At 39.1% G+C, this 25,967-nt stretch overlaps 1 protein-coding gene across 1 annotated transcript; it reads right to left on the minus strand.

Annotated features, from left to right (window-relative positions):
• Positions 1 to 10,331: 10,331 nt before the first annotated feature.
• LOC128500162 (beta-1,3-galactosyltransferase 2-like) lies at positions 10,332 to 25,484 on the minus strand. The gene is made up of 2 exons (XM_053469208.1): positions 25,454 to 25,484; positions 10,332 to 11,669 (listed from the first exon to the last, which is right to left on the minus strand). The coding sequence occupies exon 2, from the start codon at positions 11,625 to 11,627 to the stop codon at positions 10,560 to 10,562; it is 1,068 nt and encodes a 355-aa protein (XP_053325183.1). The 5' UTR covers positions 11,628 to 11,669; positions 25,454 to 25,484; the 3' UTR covers positions 10,332 to 10,559.
• Between the last annotated feature and the right edge of the window lie 483 nt (positions 25,485 to 25,967).

Below are 25,967 nucleotides of genomic sequence, written 5' to 3' on the forward strand. Positions count from 1 at the left end.
CAATTTATACTATTCATGGTTTTAACATTTTAACACTTTTTGTCACATCATCATTGATGTCACTGAATAATGGAATGGATATTACCAGACATAACATTTAAATAAGTAAATTGTTTAAGTAATAAAGATACATTAACTTGTTAAGGTTGAGGGGAGACTATATTGAAATACCGGCTTTAAGGGTGTAAGTTTCACTTAGAAAGATTGTCATTTTATTGTTTACACCTTAATCATTGAAAACACAAAGATGTTTTCCAATTTTGCCTGCTTTTCTGTTGTGCGACTATTATTATGAAAGTCTGGTTAGGGCAGACCAGACGTTTCCCCTAAACGAGCACTGTGACAAGTGCCACCAGCCAAACTGTTGTTCTTATGATTAATATAAATGATAAGGTGCTAAATATCCTCCGCCCCTTTGTGTGGTTTTTTGTTAGTTTTTTTTCTCTGTGTCCTTGTCTTTTTCCTGGTGTCTTGTCTGTGTGTTCTGTTTCTCTGCTATCCCTTTCCTCCTCTTTCTTTTCCCTCTTGATGTTCCTTATAGTTCCTTACCTTGATTCCTTTTCCCCTCCCGGGTGGGTGGTGGGGAGGTCTACTTGTCTTGTGTACTGTGCCTTATCATGCCGTCTTTATTTAATTGGACTCCGCCGTTTCTTGTTTGCTCATGTCTGATAAGCCTGATTGTTATTCTTACTCTGTAAGGTCCGCTGTGTTTACATGGCTTCCCAGATGCTGCTGTTACATTTGATTATGTGATGCGTTTGCCCGCTGCGTCGGGTAATCTTGCCCGGCTTTATCTCCTTGTTCCCTCCTCCCGCCCGTCCTATTCACCTGTACTCCTTCTCCCTGATTCCCTCTTCATCCCCATCCCTTTTTCCCTTTCCTTCTGCTGTTCCTTGAAAAATAATAAAAATTATATTTACAAAAAAAAATATTCTTTACATCTTATTGCCAAACTATTCTCCCAGTCTCAGTTTTATCCATACTAATACTTTGCTATAAAAGTCTACAACCGATTTGTTGTATATTTCAAAATCCTCAGTGTATTTATACTCAAATTCCAACTACAGATTTTTTCTTTTCTTTTTTATTACAGTTTCCTACACTGCAAAAGCTGCAATTTCCAAATGAGGAGAAAGAATGATGAAGCAGAGTAAATAGTGCACGTTGGGGATAGAGTAGAAAGCCTACATCACCACCCTTTTTTGTCACCAGGTCTGGGAATCTGAGGTTGAGACGTCATAGAAGAAGGCACTGGGAGGGGCAATGTTACATGAGGTTTGCTAAGCTTTAGAGCGAGAAGTTGCAGGGAACTAGAGGGGAAGTGGTTGTGTATACCTGTTAGTTTGTTACACAGAGAATCTACATTCCAGAGAAAAAGTAAAAAGGAGGTTGGGAGGAGTGGCAGGGTTTATGAATAAGATTATTAATAATGGAGGCCCATCATTTGAGGAGATATTTCCAGCTGCTAAAAGTAGAAGAGACAGCGAGAAGAGGTGGGAGAGAGTTTGTGAAAGTGAAAAGAAATAATGATGGATCAACAAAAATATACTGTGGTGGTGCTGGTGTGAGAGAAAGGTTTTATTGATAATAAATAAAAGTGAGATTAGCAACAAGAGGATTGTAGAGTCATTTTATGGTTCATTTTATTTGCAGACAATGAATTACAGTTTCTGGCAATTTCTGCCAGTTTCCAACAAAAAAAATGTTTTTTTTCTAAATTCTCTGGTGTCTAGTAGGGCAGCCCGTGGGTGTCTGTGCGATGCAGACTTCCACTGCTGCTGGCCAGTACTTCGGCCGGGGCTTCTATGATGGAGCAACAGCATTACATGACCTTCCGGTGCTCCACCACAGCAACTCCAGGATGTATGTGCGCAACCCGCAAACGTTCACTGGGATGTGCACAGACAACCTCCGCTGCTGCCGGCATTTTAGCTGGGGCTTCTATGGTGGAGCACCGGAAGGTCATGTGATGCCGCTGCTCTGTCAGAGCAGCCTCTGCTGTCAGCCCCCAGAGGAAGTGCTGGCAGCAGAGGCTACTGGAGAGAAGGATCCGGGTCCCCTGCAGCGCTGCAGGGGATCTGGATCTTAGTCTTGTAGTCAGACCTCTATTTGAGGTCTGATTGGAAGACGACCTTGAATATAAGATGAGGAATACGAGCCAATACGGTAAATATTCTTGCCAACATTCGTTTTTTGTGTGTGTGGGGTGCCACATACAGGATCTTCCTCGGGTGCCAAATACTCTGGATATGCCCCTGAAGCGGGGTGGGGGTGGAGAGTGTAGGGGCACAGACAGCACTGGAGGACAGCGAGAGGAAGATGTTTTTTTGGCCCCCGAATTGTGTTTCCAAATTTTTAAAAAGTGCAGGAAACAAAATTTGTTGGCTGAAATTAACTAAAGAAATTTTGGACCTTGTGCACAAGTCTCATATATATGTATGTAATCATTAAAAGCAGATCATGCCTATTTTATTCTTTCAGTCGTTCTCAATAAGATCAATGTCACAATGCTTTTATTTGACAACAATTGAAAAACCAATAAAGGAAAGTAAAACACTGGAAATGTTGCAAACAGATTTAAAAGGAAATGCTGTCAAATCTCAAAAAAGGAATGGTTTAAGGTTATAAATGGGGCAAATAAGACCATTTTCTGTTTGAATATAGTTGAAACATCTTTAAAAGTTTAAAATAGATGGTACTTTGTGCTGGAAATTAGTGCTGGAAATTGGGTATATTTGGGAAAAAGGGATTCCAGGTGCAATTATATTGCACATTATATGGCCAATACTATACCACTTCTCGGCCTTTTGGCTAAGATCAAGTGAATACCTGTGAGAGAGGGAAAGCTTGGTCCCCTGGCCTTAGGGCTGGGATAGCAATTTGCTCCCAGTCTTTGGTGTTGTATGAGCTTAAGTGCACTTTAACTTTTTTGTGCCGGTAAGCACTTTTTGCACTTCTGACCCCTACATACACTTTTTATTTTTGTATGCACTAGCACCAGCCTTTATGGCTAGGTGTGCGGTGCATATGAAATACATTTTTTATCACACCAGCCTAAGGGTGGAAGCACCTGTATATATATATTTTGGGGGGGGGGTTCACACGATTGCAATGATTTTTGGATAGAGCATAAGTGTTTTTTTTTTATTTTGAATATTTTATTATCAATAAACAGTATCGGACACGGAGCCGAGTCCCCCGAGTCTGGTGAGGAAGGGAGTTAGGTAGCCTCCTCTAGCAACTTTTTCAGTGGTCCCAACCCTTGCGGGAAGGGAGCATGAAGATCAGGCCCTCCTGGAGGCCTTATGGCCGGGGGCTGCATATCCCTTTTGGAGTATGACCCACGAAGAAAACGAAGAACTGAACCACAGCCTGTGACTAGTGCCAATGTGCCATTTTTTCATTTTTCTTCACTGCAGACCCACTGACCCTCGGGACCAGTGGAGCAGAGTGGGACTATTGCCCCAGGCGGCACTTTTGAAGAGGCGGCACTTAGCTGCCCCACGCGCTTTTTTTTTTTTAAAAAGCGGAGTAGAGAGAGGGGCGCCATGTGGTTTTCGCTTATCAAGTTTTCAGTACCCGTTCAGCGCCCCTCTCTCTCCTCTGTGAGCCCTCTAGCTCGGCCGCGGCGTGATGCTGAGCGCTGGAATATGACGTCATTTTCGACGCTCAGCAGTAAATCAACGCACACAGTGGCAGAGCAGGAAGACTAGCCGCAGGACTGCTGAAAGGTAAGTGAAGTACAACGGGGGGGGTGTAGGGTAGATAATAGGGAGGGAGAGGAAGGGTAGATAATGACCCCTGTCGTCTGCGCGCGGGGGGGGCGGGTTACTCGACATTTTAAACTTCGTCCCAGGCAGCATTATGTCTTGGGCCGGCCCTGCTCGGGACTTCCAAAAAAAGACAGTAATATATATTTAATATAAATATATTATTAATATATTAATAATATATGTTATCTTGCTTACAAGAAACAAAAACTGTCTGCGCTTCTTACCCTAATAAAGTTGGCAACAAATATATAAACATAATATAAATGAGAGGTTTTGGTTATATGAATTGGCCAAAGCATAATTAAGCTCACCCGCCACGTCAAGGCACACTCTCAATAGGGTGAGAACCTACTCTCACCTCCTACATAGTGGGCACACAAAGCAGTTTATACTGCTACCAAAACCTTATTAATGTGTTGGGGGAGGTGCAATTAAACCTCCTCCCTATTAACCCCCGGACAGCAAGCTGCAACCAGACTGATGAGGAGCCAACAACCTCAAATATGTGCAAACAGGGAAAAGAAAAAATGTCGGTGCGCTAAGCTAGTCACAGGCTCAAATAATACAAATGTGTAATACGAGGCCTACCAAACAGGTGTAAGCATGCTGCAAGAAACAGTGTAACCAATATAACCAAAACCTCTCATTTATATTATGTTTATATATTTGTTGCCAACTTTATTAGGGTAAGAAGCGCAGACAGTTTTTGTTTCTTGTATACATTGTGCAGCCAATACACTGTTTCTTGCAGCATGCTTACACCTGTTTGGTAGGCCTCGTATTACACATTTGTATTATATGAGCCTGTGACTAGCTTAGCGCACCGACATTTTTTCTTTTTTTTCTATGTTATCTTGCTCCCTAAGGTGTATGACATAGTCTGCACGTTACCTCCACATTTATTACCAGAAAAGTTAGCTGATTGTACTATAGATCAGAGGTCCTGGGGGTATGGCTTGAATACTGGAGATTTCTTACACATTTAGTTGTTTTGTATCCCCACAAATGCAGCATACAAGGAACCGTGGGACAAGCTAACATTGTTACTTGGGATTTCACTGCCGTATACTTCAGATAAAAAAAGAAAGAAAATTATTATTATTATTATTATTTTAGAACATAACTACTTTTTGGACACTTGGTTTTTGGACACTTTTTATTTCCAATTAAATGGTACAGATATTGGGATCAGGTTCGCCCCCAGTTATGCCAATTTATTCATGAGAGATGGAAAAGAGGTACATTTGGGGAGATCACCAGTGGAGGGCGAACCTGGTCCTATATAAAAGATACACAAACAACCTGTTTTTTATTTGGAAAGGAGAAGAATATTCTTTAGAACAGTTTTAAAGTTTTTTGAATGTTAGTATGAAGCGGTGGGAGTCTTCTCGGTTCTGCCTTTATCTGCGTCCTCACCTGCTGTGATTTGTTTTATTGTGTGTGGTGGTTCCATTGTTCTTATTTTGTTATGTTTTTTCATTTAGGATCAAACAAGGTTCTCGTGTGGATCCTGGGACACTCCTTTGTATACTGGGAGGCCCGACAGGCGGCGGTTCATCCTGCTGGCCGGCAACTGGGTTTCGACCCTTCCAGGGCGGAGGTGTGTTGGCTGGGTTTCCGAGGTATTAGGTGGGACAGAGAGAGAGACGTGTCTCCATGGCAACGAATGAGCGAGCGCCCCCTCCCTCCTGCTAACCTCCGGCTGCAGCTGCGGGGCCATCTAACTGGAGAGACCCTGCTCGCTGCTGTGTCAGGGAGCAGGGGATGAGAAGAGGCAGCACAAGGCAGCGTTTCAGCGTGGGAACGCTGGCTAGGGTAAGTACCTGATTTATAACACATACACTGCCTTTACCCACACATATACACATACACTGCCCTTACACACACACATGCATGTACACTGCCCTTACACACCAGCTAACAAATACCCATACTGCTCTTACACACAACAGCCGATACACACACACACACACAAGCTTACAAACACATACATACATACATATACACTCCCCATCTCTTACCTCTTCCACCATCCTTCATCCTTCTGCCTCCATCCTGTATCGTGCATCCTGTGGTGGGAGAGGGAGGTCTGTCACTTCAGACCTCGCTTTACTGCTCCCTCATCACTACGCGCCTGCTACTGATGCAGAGTAGCGGGTAGTGATTAAGGAGCAGTAAAGCGAGGTCTGAAGTGACAGACCTTGTGCTCCCTAATGTTGAGCCAACTAGAGGGAGATTGCGATCTCCCAACTAGTCCTGCAGACTGCAGCTGCTGATCGGGCGGCTGTGCGCCCCCCCCCCCCCGCAGCTACACCTGAGGTGAGTATCGCTCTCGCCTCACCCTTCCTCTGCCCCTGCAAAGCGGGACAGAGGAAGGGATAGGCGGGACAGCCGGACAGAGACCCAAAATCAAGACTGTCCTGAATATCGGGACAGTTGGGGGACATGGTTTTTACCTGGTGCTGGCTGCAGATTACACTGAGGTTCATCTAAATGATGGAGAGATGAGAAATCTCTCCTGAGTGGCTGAGATTTTCTTCATTTGGCTCTCATTCCAGGATTTCAGGATTTCGGCTGCCCAGATTGAGACACAGTTGTGTGGATGGTCCACCTCAAACATTTGCATTTTTACATTGTGTAATATACATACCTAGGAGCTTCCCAGGGTTGGCTTCACAGATCCATTCTTTTTCTGGAATATCGCATCATGAAGGGGTGGGGATATCCACACACAGGGAGGGAATAGCCCCAGGCAGCCTTAAGTAGGTGGTGAATGGGAGGGAAGTTGTCAGTGAGTGTATGGCCAAAATTCTTTCCCCAGCCCTGTCTTGTTTATCGCTGCATATTATTCTGGTATAATATAATGGTGCTAATATAATAATAATAAATTGTTTGTGGGCAAATATAGAAATAAGGATGATTTGTGAAGTATTACTTTACACCAACCAATAATATTCACATTTTAATCACAAAGACAACATAATTATTATCTTCCAGAAGGTCAGTTAAACTTATATATATTTTATATATATAATACGTTTTTATTGAAAAGTTTTAATTAAAGAATTCAAACTCAAACTCTGTTACAGAATAAAGAAATAAAGAAATGTGTTGGTTAATGACAAACATATTACAAGGTCAAGGGAACACCGAGATCATTTCATTCTATGTGACTTCGATACTCCGTTTACAGAGTAAATACATCATAAAGCTAAAAATCCAACACAACATAAAGATAGAATATTTCAAGATAATCAGTTGTGAAGATAAAAGGAACAAAATTATAATAAAGTGTAAAAGAAAACCAAAGGAAAAATTAAAGTATAACAAAAACAACCATCATGGTGAAAGTTGTGTATGTTTTCAGATATTTACGGATTGATCCTGAACATGAGCATGGATAAATTATATTTCCAAGGAGTGCAGTCATTGCTGCCATATGAGGTGGTTTATCTATGTATATGTGTCATCTATATTTTAACCCCCAAGTTAATGATATTTGATGAAGTATAGCTAGGGATAATGAATTGATTTTATGAATATGTTATTTATTTATTTTAATCATCCTCCTTTGATGGGAAGTTTTCACATCTTTTATTGAAAGTGCTCATTGTCTGGTTGCCCATATGAAAAGCCAATTCCATTTTTCCAGTTTCTCTTATTCTTTTGATGATCATTGGTATAGTTGGAAGCTCCTCCGAGTTCCACAGTTTAGCTAATAACTGTTTAAAAAGCATAAAAGCTATATTTAAAAGTTTCCTGAATTTGTGTGGTATATAGATTCCCAAAATCCCTATCTTTGGATCCATCTTAGGATTTCACTCATGTGTTTAAATAATTGAGACCAGATTTGATATACTTGTGGACAGGACCAAAATATATGTAGATGAGTTCCAACTTGGTAGCATTTCCGCCAACATAAATTCGGTCTTTGGGGATAAAACGTGTGCAATTTCTCAGGTGTGTAGTGCCACCTATAAAGTATTTTAGCATGAAGTATTAGTTAATTGTACTAATACAATACTAACCCTTTTATATCTGTTAAATTGTTGAGTTTCGATTCCATAAAAGCAATCTGTATATTAGAAAACCTCTGTACGAAAGCTGGTCTAAGTAATTTTTAATTTTTAAATAGTTAAACATTTATTTGGGGCGAAGATTAAACTCTTCCCTCAAACATTCAAAAGATTTCAGTTTTTTTGAGGTGTCTATTATTTGAGAAATTGAATTTATCTTCCATAATACCCAGTTTGCAATGTTTAACCCAGATATATTAAGGTGTAGAGTTTGTAGTGGGGCTATCATTGACAGATTGTTTTCCAAATTAAAGGATTTTAAAAATGTTATCCATATTTTTAAAGCATAAGTTAATGTTGGCATGGTTACTTTAGGTTTGATTGGGATATTGGTTGCCCACATGACATGTGAAACTATAGGATAGCTCAAAGGATTATCTTCAATTTCTTTCCACCTAGTTTTTTTAGGGGTTGAGAGGAATAAGACTAGTTGAGATAATATGGCCGCCTTGTGATAAAGTCAAACATTAGGAATCCCCATACCTCCTTTGAGGGCGTGTCTATATAAGGTCGATATACTGACTCTAGGGTTTTTCCCCCCTCTATTGTATCTATTTATGGTTTAAGGAGTTTGATTGGAATTTTTTTAGAGGAATTGTTCTTAAAAGGTAAATAATTTTTGGTATTATATTCATTTTACGTTCAATAGTTTTTTTTATTAATTTTCAAAGAAAAAAGAAGTAGAAATAACACAAATAGTAATATATGGGAGACAGTCGCAGCTGTCAGTTATGATCAAACCAAGACAGTCACAGCTGTCATTACAGTGAAAATTCAAACCATCTTGATAAGCATTTATCTCAGTTACATTTTAATGTTATAAGGTAATAAAAAACATAAACAAGAAAACATCCCTGTAAATGGAGAGGAACAGAACAGTATGCCTGAGTGAATTTTAAAAATCATAAGTGTATATCTGCTCAAGTATTTTATAGTGAATAGTTTTAATAGTTGTCATGCCATACCAGTGAGGATGACTGTAGTTACAGATAGCATTTGTTAAATTGAAGAGAGTTACAGCGGGAGGGAGTTGGTCTGGAATCCTTAAAAATACTATAGAACCTCAAATATCTATACAATAGGATGAAGAATACCATGGTTTCCATCTGATAGAGAATTTTTTTGTGTTGCCTGAACCTCTAGCTAGAATTTTTTCGTAGGAATATGTAGTATTTAGTTTGGAAATGACTATATCAATAGAGGGAATCTCCGCAGTTTTCCATTTGCTTGCAAGAGTATTTTTTGCAATAATGCAAATGATACAGAATAATTCCCGATATTGTGGGAAAACATTTTGTATCCCTAGAAAAAGTAAAATTAATTGAGGCGACCAATTTATAGGGCAGTTTAATATCTTAGAAAGAAGACTTTTACATTCTACCCAATATGATTGTATAAGAGGGCAATTCCATGAGATATGGTATAAGGCCCCCTTCTGGCCACACTTTCTCCAACATTTATTTGAAGAGTTAGGGAAAGCTTTAGCTATCTTATCCGGAGTATAGTACCAACGGGATACTGTCTTAAAGGCGGATTCTGCATGTGAGGAGCATTGAAGAGCTTTATGTGAACATTTAAAAGCTAACTGCTAATCTTGAAGGGCTACATTTATTCCTATATCATTGTTTTATGGGCTAAGTTTTATCAGATTTAGTGTAAAGAGTATATATTGGTTTTAATCCCTTCATATCAGATGAGAGGTATTTCAGAGTGAAGTTATCTACATGTAAAGAGGAGGGGGTCAAAGATTGTAAAAAAATTTTAATGCGTAGATATTTGTAAAAATCCTTATTGGATAAATTATATGTGCGTCGAATGGTTTCAAATGTCATTAATCCATTAGCATCATATATATATGCTTGACATGAGATATACCCCATAAAGACCAGTTAGTTAATTCAAGCCCTGGACTGGAGGCTTCAATTATTGACAAAAGTAGTTCCTTAAGGTTGGACACCGTAGAGGAAGCTAAGGCGGTATGATATTGCAGCCAAACATTATATGAGGCTTTTACTAATGGGTTTGTGAGAGGAGGTTTCTGAAGGTTCCATGCTGGAAGTAGTAAAAGATAACTAATTTTGTAGGGATATACCAAGGAATTTTCAATGTGGACCCAATGTGAATTAGAAGTATCGCACCACCACTGTTTTCGGAGAGTCATCAAAGTAGATATGTAATAAGCTTTAATATTAGGCATCCCAATCCCTCCGGCGAGTTTTGATTTACTGATAATGGTAGCTGATAATCTTGGTCTCTTCCCAGCCCATACAAAACGTGACAGAATTCTATTTATTTTAATGAAGAAGGATTCAGGGAGGTGTATGGGCAATGTCCTAAATAAATAAAGAATTTTATATTCATTTTAATTGCGGAATTCCTTCCAAACCATGAAAGGTTAAAACCTTGCCATCTTCTTATATCCGCTTGGACTTTTTTCCATACATTTTTGAAAATTGTTGCCCGCTATGCTTGTTTGTCCTATAAAGATCAATACCCAGATATTTCAAGTTGCTTTTTCGCCAATCAAAATTGTATGACTCATGCAGTAAGGATTTCGTTTTTTGTATCTAGGTTTAAAGTTAATGCTTGGGATTTGTTGTTGTTTATTTTAAGATATGATCATTTGATATATATAAGACGTCTTAAATATAGAAATTCATAATAATATATAAAAATACAGAAAGATTTATAGTTAAAATATCCTCGTATGTTAGCAATACATCTTTTTTTCTTGCATTGTTTTCCAGTATGTAAATAGATCCTTTGGATCTAAGCCATGTGATGTAATGAGTTTGTAGTAGACACAAGGTTCAAATTTAACACGATAGTTAAAAAATAAACTATTTTGAGTGGATGCAATTTTAAATCCTGCTTTTTGAAGGCAAAGTGCCACAAACACATCTTCTAAGTAAAAGTATTTTATTTTAAATGAAGATCTTAAAATCTTTGGAACCATATCCTCAGAGAACACATACCCAGTTCCTGAGCAAAAGTCTGGGTATGTTTTATCTGGATAGTCAGATGGTGGCACATACCATTTGCTTTCTTTATTCCTGTGAGGAACAGGATTCTTCATTAAAAACCCAGTGAAGAAATTTTGTTTGGGTGGCAGTTCCGGTTCAAGTTCAGTTAGGAGACGTTCTACGTTAACAAACATATCACTATCTGTTTTCATAATGTACTTTGAATCGGGACAATAGGTTGAGACCCAATCTATGCCCATAATAGTTTTAATACTTAGGTTTTTGTATGTATCCTGAAAGTCTCTCTGGATAATGTCATGGTACATATCACTTTCCTTTGCAGTTGCACTGGAATTTTCATTGTTGTCAACCCCCAACAAAAATAAACGGATAATAGTCAATCCTTTCTCATCCCCAATGGATTCATTTCCCCATGTACTCCTAATGGCTTCTCTATGTTCTATTCCACTTGCCACTGTTGTGATCAATAGTATCAAGAATGGCTTGCGATCCTTACACTTGTATGGTTCATTGATGATATACGGAAACAAAGTGATATTTAAATATCCTTTAGATTTTGATGTTGGTGTTTTTTGATTATTTTCCTTTAGTTCCAGAGCTCTTACAATTTTGACTGTGTTATTTTTATAAACAGGAAAATATCCAATCCCTATGTTGTAGAATAAATATCCAGTTAGAAGGCTTAGTACAATAAGTACATAAATAGCTACAAAATACAACGTTATTTTTGAGGTACATTTGGGAAATGGCATTCTGAAGTTTGTGGATTTTAATACAGCAGCAAAAGGAATCATGAGATGTAACTGATTTCACTCCTATCTTGTAATGTTTTTCCCCTGAAAAGAAAGAAAACATTAAAATTAATGTTTCTGAAAATATACCCATGGTGTTTTTTCTTCTCAACAGCCATTGTGGCTATTTAAGGTAATGGTAATATGTGTTCCATTGGTGTACACCCAATGACATCCCACACTAATGCCACAGAAAAATATACCTCATCACCTTATTGAAAAGATCACTTGTTACCTCTTATTGTATGTCCCTTGCACAACTATGTTTCTTCCAGCACCAATCATCATCACTTGCTTGTCAGTTGCACTCTGTAGGACATACCCTGGTGTCATAGACATCTACATAAGGGTGCAAGTTCTCCATCTGTATGATGGTGCCAACCTAGGCTTAATATCATATCACAGGACCTACACTCTTATAAAGACTAGCGTAGGCTGCTTTGATGATGCTTTACAATTGGTTGTATCTGCTCATTTCCCTTTTACTGTGGTCCTAATAATGGGAGTACATTCTAAAAGGTATTGTGGACATTACTGCATAGACATTATGCACAGAGAGCTTAAGGAAAGCTATGCTTTAGCTTTAAACTTATCTATATGTATGTTTAACTGGAAAGATGCTGTGAAACAACATTACACAAACAATGCACAGCTCCCAAATTTTACTGCTTTTACTAAAGTATGGGGCTCAATTTAATGACACGTGTAAACTTAAATGGTGTTAACAGTGGTGGAAAATGTTTTCAATTCAACTCCCTGAGTAAAACCAACCATTAGCAGACGTAAAAAGACTGACCGTACCATGTTGGCTGTAATGAGCTTATGTTTTGGCAATGTGCACCAACATCAAATAGAAGATAGACCCAGTGGTTATAATGTGAAAATTACATGATACACAAAAGTTGTTAACAATAAGCAGAATGTATTCAGATGATCATGAGACTAGTACAAGAATTACACTGACCTTCAAACTGTTTCAAACAGAACTGCATTGGCTCTGCAATGGATATGATGTCATGACGTGACCCCCCCTGTAAAAGCAAGGCGAGTGCCAGAGAGGAAGCTGATGATGAGGTATGGAGGTCAGGGGCGTACCTAGAGTATTTGGCACCCGGGGCGGATCCTGTAAGTGGCACCCCCCCCCAAATGTAAAGACATCTACAAAATTATGTTGGCAAGAATATTTATTGCACCAATTTGTAAACTGTATGTCAACTGTAAACAACAAGAAATCTGAAAAAATAAATTAATAACTTGTAAGTGAAAAAAATATGTTTAAATAACATTTACTGAACATATAATAGTGCTTTCTTTAATAACCCCCCCAAAAAAACAACAAACACAACAAGTTTCTAGGAAGCCCTAACAAATGAGTGACAAACATTACAAATTAAGTACTGGCTAAGCAGCTAAAGACACTATAAACTAAAAATAATTCTGATATTATAATCAGGAGTCACCATAACATTGTTCTCTTTTTATTTAAGCATTTGCATATATAGTGGTGTTGCCATGTCGACTCATGATTATATATACCATATGAACCAGACACTGACTGTGGTATAGCATGACACCTATCACTATATACTGAGCCAGGCAGTGACGGTGGTACAGCATAATGCCTATCACTCTATACTGAGACAGACATTGACGGTGGTGCAGCTTAAGTAATTTCATTATATATTGAGGCAAACATTACAGTGAAACAGCATAACTCCTATCACTATACACTGAGCCAGATACTACAGTGGAACAGCATAACACCTATCACTATAACTGAGCCAGATATTGATGGTGGTACAGCATAACCGCTATCTTTATATACTGAGCTAGACACTTATAGTAGTACAACAAAACTATCATTATACACTGAGGCAGACATTGACAGTTGTGCAGCACAACTGCTATCATTATATACTGAGACACGCGCTGACAGTAGTACAACATAACTGTTTCCATTATATACTGAGGCACGCGCTGACGGTGGTACAACATAACTGTTAATATATACTGAGGCCCACATTGCCGGTGATACAGGATAACACCTATCACTTTATACTGAGCACACATTGACGGTGGGGCAGCGTAATCCATATCACTATACATTGAGCCTGACATTTACAATAATGCAGCATAACCCATATCACTATATACAAAGCCATTGATGTGGTGTAGGCCTACCACTTCAGTGTCTGGCTTAGTATATAGTGGTAGGGGTTATGCTGCATTATTGTAAATGTCTAGATCGATGTATAGTGATAGGGATTATGTTGTACTGCCCTCAACTGCAGATCAGGGGAAGACTGTGAGAGTCAGTACAACCTTCCCTTTTTCTGACTGCACCGTGACATTGGGAGGTCCTCTCCCCGTAATCATCCCCAAAGTCCATTTGTCCCCTACGTCACTAAACCACAACTCTCTTTTAATTACTCCCTGTAGTTCAGGTATAGATCAAATAAACAACACATGGAAACAGCACGTGCAACTGAATAAGACATAAATATCCTGTATTTACAGGTATACATAAATAATGTATGGAAACATAGCATTGCAGGTATAAATCAACAGAACACAAAAACCCAGCATTGCAGGTATAGATCAACTGGAAATCACTCAGCACTGAAGGTATAGATCAAATAAACAACACATGGAAACAGCACCCCAGGTATTGATCAACTGAATAAGACATACAAATCCTGTATTTGCTGGTAAACATAAATAATGTATAGAAACATAGCATAGCAGATATAGACCAACACATTAACACACAAACCCAGCTTTTCAGGTATTGATAAAACACCCTAAATTACAGGCATAGATCACAGATTGCACACCCCAAAGCCAGCGTCCACATTGCCCACATAGAACCTGACCAGCACCCTGCGGTGGGGGTGCAAGGCCTCTGTCTCCCAGCTCTGCCACTGTACGGAACAGTATAGAGTGATGGGAGTTATGATGTACTTTAGAGCATAATTATAATGAAAAAGACATTGGAAATGGTACAGCATAACACCCATCACTCTCGCACATTTACCAATCAACACTTGATTCCACAGATTCCACACATACCAATCCACAGATTCCACACATACCACACATACCAATCCACAGATTCCACACATACCACACATACCAATCCACAGATTCCACACATACCAATCCACACATACCAATCCACAGATTCCACACATACCAATCCACAGATTCCACACATACTAATCCACACATAAACCAATCCACACATATACCAATCCACAGATTCCACACATACCAATCCACAGATTCCACACATACCAATCCACTCTCACTGTCACTCAGTCTTAATGAATGATTTCCTACCTTCTTTTCTACTTCTTTTCTTCTTACAGCAGTCTTTTCTTTTTACAGCAGTCTTCCTCTTCGCTCCTCTTCTTCTGTCTTCTTCCGGGTCAGAGGGCACTGTGGGCGCGGCTTCAGTGCCGCCGGGGTTTGTTGTCAGATCCCGGCGGCACTGAAGCCGCGCCCACAGTGCCCTCTGCACAGCAGCAGTTGCCCCGCAAGTCGCAAGGGAGCAGAATCGGAGGTCTTTAGCAGACCTCCGGCTCCCTTGAGTGATTTTAAGCCGGTTCAAGGGAACCGGCTTAAAATCACTCAAGGGAGCCGGAGGTCTGTTAAAGACCTCCGATACCGCTCTCTTGCGAGCCTGCTCCTCCAGCGGCGGACATTACTGTCCGTCTCTGGAGGGGTGCCGGGTGCCGGCAAGTTGGTACCCCCCTGATGAGCGGCACCCGGTGCGGACCGCCCCCCCCCGCCCCCCGCTAGGTACGCTACTGATGGAGGTGTGAGTGGGAAAGAGTGAGCTAGTGATTTGGCAGGAGGATAAGGGATGGAGTATGTATAACTTTGTTAGAATGAGGATGTATGTATAAGTGTGGGTCAACATGAATGTTGAAGTATATGTGAGCATGAATGTGTATGTTTACTCGTGTAGAAGTTTGTGTGCATGAGCATGGATGAGTAAGTATTTGTGAGAGGGAAAGATGGCACAGGCAGGCTGTTTAGGTGGACTACCAAGCTGTTTAGCAAAGATTGTTTCATCTTTGCTAAACAGCTTGTTAGTTTTGGGGCACGGACAAGATTTTTGGGGATTTATTTTACTCATTTTATTCTTTTTTACCTCCTGATGAAGCCCTTATGAGGGCGAAACGCATTGAGGATTCGAATCGTTTTGTATAGCTATTTGTGTTTATGTTTTTTTATGTCTGGAATAAATTATTGATTTTATAATAGTTCCATGGCATCTGTATATTATTTATAAGTAGGACTCCTACTACAGCTCCTAAACTGGTGCATCCTGTGGATTGAAGAACTGCAGAGAACTAAGAACTCTTCTGGGAACACATAGGAATCCTTTGGGAATCGTTAGGTTTCCACACCCTCCCTGAGCGTTGCTTTGCACCATTTATTTATTTTTCTATTATTTTTTTTTAAAAGATTACACTATTGGTATTTCTCTTTGCACATCTTTCAGATACCACAAGAGAAGAAACTGAGACAGTTTCTTGTGAGTGCTATGAACACTTTATACATACCCCATTTTTCAATACTTTACACTATTGTGGTTGTTTTTGTTTTTCCCTTTTGTTTTACATGAGCGCCCCCAAGTGGTTTTTGAGTTTACAATTTGCAACATTTGGAGAGTGTTGATTTCGGGAGGCTGCTGTAAAAGATAAAAAAGGGGACGTATTGTCTGTATAATACCTTTTATTGTTTTGTATACACTTTTTGGGGTGTATTGGTTTTCTACACTTTTTTTGGGGGGGGACAAAGATGACACTGGCAAGCTGTTTGGAGGCACAGACAAGCTGGGGGGGATGGTTAATGTGCCAGTGTTATTTGAATTAATGAAAAATACTGTTGAATATTGTATAGTCATGAAGGGGGATGAGAAGTTGTTTTAAGAAGCATGAAGTCAGAGGGGGATAATTGTTGGGCAATATGGAGTGATAATGGTAGGGGATGGAAAATATGGTGGGGAGCAATATGATGGGGAGTATGGATATGATGGTTAAGGGATTGTGGTTGGGTATTGGAATGAATTAGGATATTGGGAGTATGATGATGATCAGGAATAGCTCTACACTAACACATACATACACAAATCACATACACTCTAACACCATAAACATATACACATTCACACATTTTATACATATACACATTCTTACAACATACAAATACAATAACAAATACATACACACTATTCTGCCACCATACACTTACATATACATACGCCACTATAAAATCAAACACTTACACTTACATACACACAGCCCCTCCAACATCATACAAAACAACACAATACACTTATACATACATACACATAGCCACTCTGAGACCTGAAAACTATTAAGTGAACTTTGAAAGTGCTTCTGGTGCTTAAGCTTTCCGTAAAAAAACATAGAGCTTGTCGGCCTAGCAGCACTACTACTGCCTGCTTTTGGTGCCTTTCCTTTACTTGATAATCCTTCAAGCAATGATTCCCCAAACGATAAGCGAGAGCTTGGCCTACTTGGCCGACTAGACTGACGCAAAGGCTGCATCGTAGAAGAACTGGGGTGGTGTTGGTGGTGGTAGATGGAGCTTGTCCCTCCTTAGTCCCAAAAGGAGGATCCATTTCAAATTGTGTGTTGTGTGTGTAGTGTAGTGTTTAAAACTAGAGGGACAGGGAAAATAAATTTATTAAGAAAAATAGGATTCTTTTTTTTTTAAAAGGAAAAAATAAAAAGTGCTCAAGTTATTTAAATTATTAACTCAAGATTAACTATTAACTAGCAGTATTTTATTTTTATTTCACATTTACACAGGCCTAAGAGCCTACTACTATGCTAAAGCTATATTTCCTTACTATTCTAAGTCTACCTCTAGGCAGACGCTCTCAAGCCCACTAAGCTAAAGTGAGGTTAGATCAGTATATTATTTATTAATATTAATTTATATAATATTAGTAGATTATAAATTACAATTAGTTATTATATTATGAGGTTAAACAACTTTTACTTTAAATCAGATACAGAAACAGACAGATTTGGTTGTCCTACTTCTGCTTACTCTACAAAAATGTGCTAGATTATTTTCTTTGTTACTAGTACTACAGCTACCTTGAAGCTTTCCTTAGCTCGTCACACAGTCAATCTTTCTTGAAAATAAATTAGAAAATAAAATTTAACAGCAAAACAGTTAGCTTAACTGCTTGCTGAACAAAAACACACAGCACTTATGCAGCTGCACTCACTAGCCCAACAAGTTCACTTCACTGCTGGACTGTGGTGAGCAAAACAAATGAAATTAAATTAAATAATAATTAAGAAAAACAAAGCTCAAACCAGTACTTATAAGATTAGCTTAACTATAAAATTAATTTATTAACTAAACTTTTAACTAAGTAAGTAATTCATAATTAGGGTTTAGGGAGTTCTTATATTAATATAATTAATAATAAAATGAATTATCAACTTCTAGATTAAGCTTAAGGGTAGTAGTGCACTCAACAGCACTACACAGTTGATGACAGACAGAAGCACTGAAGAAAATTTTTTTTAATTATTAATTCAGTAGAACTGAAGAAGAGTAGACTATGAGAAATGGCAGGCTGAGGCTTACCAGTCTCACACAGAACTATCTCTCTCTGTAACGCTCGGATGCAGCACAGCAGTGTTGCCAAAGCAGTCACAGCGAAAATGAATAGATCTCTCAGACAAGCTCTGGTCTTATAAAGGCGGTTTCTGAATTAAAAAAAACAGCAGCACAGGCATTGGACGAGACCCTTAGCGTGACGTCACAAGAGCGGGCTGATTGGACAGACGAGGATCAGCTCACTCAATCTGTCTCCTCCTCCTCCTGTTTGAAAATTTGGCGGTTGCACAGCGAAAACGAACACGATCACGAAGAATCGATGCACAAGTGAGGTATTTATACACTTTCATTTGCATCCAGAAACAACTTATCCCATAATGACTGCTACAAGAGTGCTACTCTCTTCACTCTTCCGTTTGTTTCAAATACCAATTTAATTTCATTAGATTGTAAGATCACAACCTCTCATAAACCCATAATTTTTTGCCAGGAACTTTGTATAAAAGTACCATAAGGATAGAAAACAAGCTCATGGGCAGTGTCCTCAACACCTGTTGTGTCTGTATTGTAAATATATGTATTATGTGTGTGTTAACATACCCAATATATATTGCATACTATGTTGGTTACTTACTAAATAAAGGATAATGATAATAATAATAATGATAATCCTATATTAACCCCTTCAGTCCCAGGGGTTTTTGGTACCTCAAAGCCCGGAGCAATTTTGCAATTTTTGTGGTATGTCGGTCCAGCGATTAGTCTCCTTTCCTGCGAATAGTGTACCCATGTAGTATCATGTACCATGTAGTACCATGTGTACCAATATAGTTATATACTGTTTTGTCAAGGAGAGATAGAGCTTTCTTTTGATACCATAGTTAGATGATTAGCTGAAAATTTAGGATGAGAAATTTAGTAAAAACTAGCGAAAATTTTAATTTTTTATATATTTTCCCTCTGAATCCTCACAAAATTAGGTAAAGTGATGGAAAATCTCCTCCAAGTTTATCAATTCAGGTGTCCTGATTTCAGAATGGGGGCAGGAGGGTTATACTTTTTAGATGTTTTGTTAGGGAAATGGGATGTAAGGGTTTTTTCTTTTTTTATTATTATATTTTTTTGAATTTTTTTTTTAATGCAGTGTTATCAGTGCAGTATGGTTATAGGTACTCATAGGGACCTCTTGAACATATTGTTAATGCCAGTGATGTCACAATGACATCACTTAGCTCACTTTATTTTTTTTAAATTATTATTTATTGTATTATTTTAGCGATTTTTTTTTTAAATCACCAATTTTTTAAACCACCAATTATTTTGTCTTCCTTTCGTTTTTCAGCATGGGAGAAGAGTGAGAAACATGGATAATTGCATAGAGATCACAGTGTCTGTGCCTCATCGGAGCGATTGGATATCCCAGGGGATATCCTGTCTTCCAATGACCTTCCGGGTGATGTCAGCAATGGCACGACCCGGAAGGGAATGCCCGATCGCGCGATAGGGCATTTAAAAATGTACCAGTTTTCCTGCGTTTGCGGCGGAAGCTGTTACATGAGATTGGGCAGCAGAAAACCAACGATGCTGGCTTCTGCTGACGGGGGGGAGAGTCCAGTCAAATGACAGCCTGATCTCCCGTGTAGTGTCAGGGATGTGTCCCTGCCACTGCAAGAAGGTCAGGACGTAGCGGTATGTCCATAGGAGTTTCTAGATACTTTTTTGGACGTACCAGTACATCCATAGGGGACTGAAGGGGTTAAATGAGGAAAGAGTGTTTGCAATAAGAAAGTAATATATGCTATATGACTAAAAGTAGGTGGACACTTCCTAATTATTGAGTTTAGGTGTTACAGCCACATCCATTGCTAATAGGTATATAAAATCAAGCAGACACGCCATCTCCATAGACAAACATTGGAAGTAGAAAGCACTGAATAGCTCATTTATTTTAAAAGTGCCACTATCATGTGATGCCACAAGTCAGTCCTGCCCTACTATATATGCCCTGGTCCACCATTATTATAAAGGGAAAGCATCTAAGAGAAACAGCTCAGTCATAATGCAGTAGAGCACACACTCACAGAGGAGGTGTGCCTAATGCACATAAAAATCACCTACTCTATAGCATTATTCATCACTCACTTAAGAGTACAATTTCAATCAAGCATCAAGATTTGGAGTCTGCATTTACAAACATTTGTAAAAAAATGGGTCATTCTGGGGAGCTCAGTGAATTCAAATGTAGTACTGTGATAGGGTTCCACCTTTGCAAGTCAGTTTGTGAAATGATTGTTATTATGTCCTGATATGTAAAACCATAGCATTCAAAGAGGATGCACTTTCTTTTTCACACAACTGTAATTACCATATATAGGAATATTTTAATTCATATAAATACATTTATGTCCATGACACTACCAATAATATACATAAGTTTTAGCATGCGTGTGTGTTAGTATTTAGGGTTAGCATGTGTGGGTGTATATTGCTACCTTGAGTGTGCATGTAAGGAGAGATCCTAGTTTTTTGGCACCTGGGAGAGGATGAGAAGGAAAAAGAATGTCTGTGCCTAAGTGTATGATGTTAGACAGAGAGGGTGTTAGAGTAAGATTGAATGTTAATATGTATGCACATTAGTTATAGGGCCACTGATGAAGTACTATGTAGTATATGTAAAAAAAAAATCAATGTGAGGCATTATTATGATCATATTTCTAAATATATCTTTGCCTGCAATATTTTAAATATTCATTGACTGACTGTAAGTTACAACCAAAAATGAAAGGTTCCAATTCTTTATTATTCAACTTTCCCTACATTGTCAGTATTTGAGTCAAATTAAAGGCACAAAACGCTCCCAGTACCTAACTAGCGTCAACGTTTTCATCGAATCATGCAATATGGGAAATTTTCTAAAAACTGATACTTTTTTCCTTGAGTAGAAGGCAATGATTTTTATCTCAAATCTCACCTTTCCCCAACACAGTCCATCATAGACATGTGTACTGTGGACAAAATTGCTTCAGACTACATTTTTGTTTAGTTGTTTCCATGTTTGTTTTTGGGCAATGAATTTTGTTTCCTGGCTGTTCGGCTCAGATGAAATTCAGGGGCCTGTTTTTAATTTGACAATGACATTCAGGGGGTGTGTTCCCAAAAGAGGAGGTCCCTGACACCTTCTGGACTCACCTTTCATTATAGATATTAAAAAAAAGAAAATGTTCCCCAAAGGTGCAGAAGCAGCAGTAGTAGTAGTAGGGCAGTGGGCAGGCAGCCACTGGCAGATCATAGGCACATGCAGCCTGTTGGAGCTGGACTGAATTTCCCCAATATTATATATTATGCATGTTATAATGCCTAGATTTGTACTTGAAAAATACCTCATTGTGAGGTCAAAACTTTATTCTTTATCTTAATAAATCTGCCTGACGCTGGAACTCTTGAGTGCCTGGAGCCTTTATTTATCTATTGGATTTACTGGGGAACTGCCCCTTCCTGGCACAGTTAAGCACTGGTTATTCATAATGCCTAGTTTTGTCACCAATAGTTATTTATCAATGAAGAATAATAGATGATGTCATAGAAAGATAATTAAAAATTAACTTGTCCACAAATTACAGGTTTGGCTAGTAGCAAAAACAACTTTTTTAATAACTAAACTCTACTCAGAAACAGATGGGAAATGGCTGCTACAGTCCTTGTAATACACTACAGCAGTCACTACAGGTTCTCCTATCCACCCTACAACAGTACATTTTCCACACTAAAATAAACCATTGATTAATTTGCAGTATCGTAGGTGAGCAATGGGCATTAATCTGAACATCTGCTGTCACTGTCTCACACTCCAACTCTCATCAATCTGTAACTGCTGCTACTGACAAATTAAAATGGCGTCAGCACACTTATAATCTAATGCTTGCCCCCTCCCATTGTGAAAAAAGTAAGGAAACATCCCCACAGGTTGTTGGACCCACCAATAAGAGCCATAAGCATCCTGGTTTTTTTTGCTATTTCAATCTATCAGTCATTGATATGTACCCTCATGCAGTGGTGGGATTCAGCCGGTTGTTACCGGTTCGCACGAACCGTTTCTTAAAAAAATTATCAGTTTGCGCGAACCGTTTCTTAATTACCCTATTATAGGCCGCACTTTCCCCCCTTAAAGAGACTGCCTGAGTCTCTGTGTGAGAGAGACAGCCTGAGTCTCTGTGTGAGAGACTGTCTGAGTGTGTGTGAGACTGCCTTACCTCATCAGCTTGTAATGGCCACTACACATGGTGATAAATAGACGAATCCGGGTGCCGCTCATCAGGGGGTGCCAACTTGCCGGCACCCGGCACCCCTCCAGAGACGGACAGTAATGTCCGCCGCTGGAGGAGAAGGCTCGCAAGGGAGCGGTATCGGAGGTCTTTAACAGACCTCCGTCTCCCTTGAGTGATTTTAAGCCGGGAACCGGCTTAAAATCACTCAAGGAAGCCGGAGGTCTGTTAAAGACCTCCGATACCGCTCCCTCGCGATTCGCGCGGCAACTGCTGCTGTGAGCCGGGGTTTGTTGTCAGATCCTGGCGCATAGCACTGAAGCCGCTCCCACCGCCGTCCGTGCCCTCTGAACCGGAAGAAGACAGAAGAAGAGGAGCGAAGAGTAAGAAAAGGAGCTGACTGCTGTTAGAAGAAAAGAGGAAAGGTAGGAAATCATTCAGTGAGAGTGAGAGTGGATTGGTATGTGTGGAATCTGTGGATTGGTATCTGTGGAATCTGTGGATTGGTAAATGTGGATTGGTATGTGTGGAATCTGTGGATTGGTATGTGTGGATTGGTATGTGTGGAATCTGTGGATTGGTATGTGTGGAATCTGTGGATTGGTAAGTGTGGATTGGTATGTGTGGATTGGTATGTGTGGAATCTGTGGATTGGTATGTGTGGATTGGTATGTGTGGAATCTGTGGATTGGTAAGTGTGGATTGGTATGTGTGGATTGGTATGTGTGGAATGTGTGTATTGGTAAATGTGGAATGTGTGGATTGGTAAGTGTGGATTGGTGTGTGTGGAATCTTTGGATTGGTATGTGTGGTATGTGTGGATTGGTGTGTGTGGAATCTGTGGAATGGTAAGTGTGGATTGGTAAGTGTGTGAGAGTGATGGGTGTTATGCTGTACCATTTCCAATGTCTTTTTCATTATGCTCTAAAGTACATCATAACTCCCATCACTCTATACTGTTCCATACAGTGGCAGAGCTGGGAGACAGAGGCCTTGCCCCCCCCCCACTGCAGGACTCCTGAAAGGTAAGTGAACTTCAAAGGAGGGAGAGGGTAGATAGTTAGGAGGGGGTAGATAGGGAGAAAGGAGTGAGACGGGGGATAGGGGGTAGATAGGGAGAAGGGAGTCAGAAGGGGGTGAGAATGGTTAGATAGGGAGAAAGGAGGGTAGCAAGAATATTGAAATAAAGAGTCAGAATGAGAGAGCGAAAATGAATGGATTAATGTGTGGATGAATTGTGTGAATGAATGAGAGAATTAATGAATTTGTGAGAATGCATCAGTGAATATGTGTAAATAATTTGTGTAAAAGAATAAATGATTGTGTGAATGAAAGTGAATTAGTGAGTGACTGTAAAAGTGTTTGTGTTAATCATAGGTGTATAGTTGATTTGTCAAAAAGGCAAAGATGGTATAAGCAGGGTGTTTATGGGACAAAAATGGCACAGGCAGGGTGTTTATGGGACAAAGATGGCACAGGTAGCGTGTTTATGGGACAAAGATGGCGTAAACTCGGCTGTTTGGGAACAATGCTGACTCATGTTGGGCTGTTTGGGGGCAAAGATGGCACGTCCTATGTGTGTGTAATTTGGGTGCTGGTCAGGTTCTATGTGGGCAATGTGGGCGCTGTTTTCTTTGGAGGGTTATTAAAGAAAGCACTATTATATGTTCAGCAAATGTTATTTAAACGTATTTATTTTACTTATAAGTTATGAATGTATTTTTTCAGATTTCTTGTTGTTTACAGTTGACATACAGTTTACAAATTGGTGCAATAAATATTCTTGCCAACATAATTTTGTAGATGTCTTTACATTTGGGGGGGCGGGGGGTTGCCACTTACAGGATCCGCCCCGGGTGGCAAATACTCTAGGTACGCCCCTGGTTACAACTTTGCAGGACTGTACAAGAATGAGTCCTCAGCAGTCAGCAATCTAATTAAATCATTGTTGAAGACAGTGAATCTAAATACATTAATAAAACAATGTACTAGTAGGAATCTGAAAATGGAAACTGTAACCTTATACAAACTTCCTAAATTGGGTGTAGGTATATTTAATATTCCATTATATTATTTCAAACAGGGATTTGGGAACACTTTTGCTAAACTCTATTACTCTGTTTGCCCTGCTTTATCCTGAACTTTCAAGAATATTTCTCAAATTGAACAGTTGTATCTTTAAATGTAGCTAATAACAAAGGACATATATATATATATATATATATCTATTTAATGTAATTTAAGGTACAACAACTGTCAAAACAGACACACAATTCCTGATGAATAAACAGGATGGCGAGAACACAGCACCCAATTCCTCATAAATGTTCCAATGCTTTTCAAAACACAAGTATAGAAAGGTAAGTTATTTAAGAGGCTTCACACCAACCCCTATGCTAATCCAGTAACACAAATGGAAAGGCCAGTCTATTTTAGCCATAATGAAAGGGGCAATCCAGCAGTCTAGACCTGCAAAATGGAATACAGCTTTCCAAAATGTTGACCAGCCCAGTTCAATTATTAACCATAAGGAATTGTCTAGACATTCTTAACCCCTTAAAGTATATTCTAGGTAAATATAAAAATGAAAAATATTATAAAATCTGCTATTATTTCCCCAGACCCAAGTTAGAACAAAACAATGATTAATTACCCCACTTACCCTCTCCACTTAAACCCTTCTTCATCATGGAGGGATCTAAATGCATACAATTCACAAAACAGGATTGGAGAGCTTTCCACTGAAGACTGACTTCTCTCACCTTACTGACTCAAAGTTTCTCACTTTTGGAAACCTGTTGTAATGTACGAATATAATAATAATCCTTTGGATTATTTTTTAGATTAGATTCCATGACTGTTGATGGTGATATGGTCTTTTGACAGCATGTGTGGTGTAGGAAAACACATTTATAGAATCAAATGAGGCCACCATCAAGTTTTGCACCCTACCTGTAAAGTGTCAGGTGTCCTCTATGTGTCACGCAGGTACTAGACTGCAGTTGAATGGCAATATACAGGAGTTCTCTACAGTAGTAATGCTAGTGTTAACCACACCTCTTCCCATTTGATAATTGGTAAAGACAGAATAGCAATAAACTAAAGATCTTCTTTATAGAAGTATAGAAATACACCTTTGGGACCCTGACCAGATTAGATATACCTGAACAGGATAGTCTTTGATCTTAAGGTATACCTGTCACTTAAGATAACAAAGTTAATTATTAGCATAAGAAAATGTCGCTATGTTGTGAAGATAATATTAAGTACGGCAGTTCTTATATATTCACTATCATTGCCTGTCTTGCGTACTTCTCAATAACTTTAAATAACTTTTATGTACATTTTATCATATTTGTAGCACAGAAGTAGTACTGGAGACAGCTGTTTAATCTTGTATAGAATGACACAGCATCTTAATTAGTGGAATATATTATTAGCTACTATTACCTACCCTGTTTGTATG

Source organism: Spea bombifrons, chromosome 6 (assembly GCF_027358695.1).
Source record: "Spea bombifrons isolate aSpeBom1 chromosome 6, aSpeBom1.2.pri, whole genome shotgun sequence".
In the NCBI taxonomy this organism is placed as follows: domain Eukaryota; kingdom Metazoa; phylum Chordata; class Amphibia; order Anura; family Pelobatidae; genus Spea; species Spea bombifrons.

What these genes read in the sequence shown, in the direction of transcription:
- LOC128500162 (XM_053469208.1), bottom strand. Translation starts at nt 11,627, where the DNA reads ATGATTCCTTTTGCTGCTGTATTAAAATCCACAAACTTCAGAATGCCA.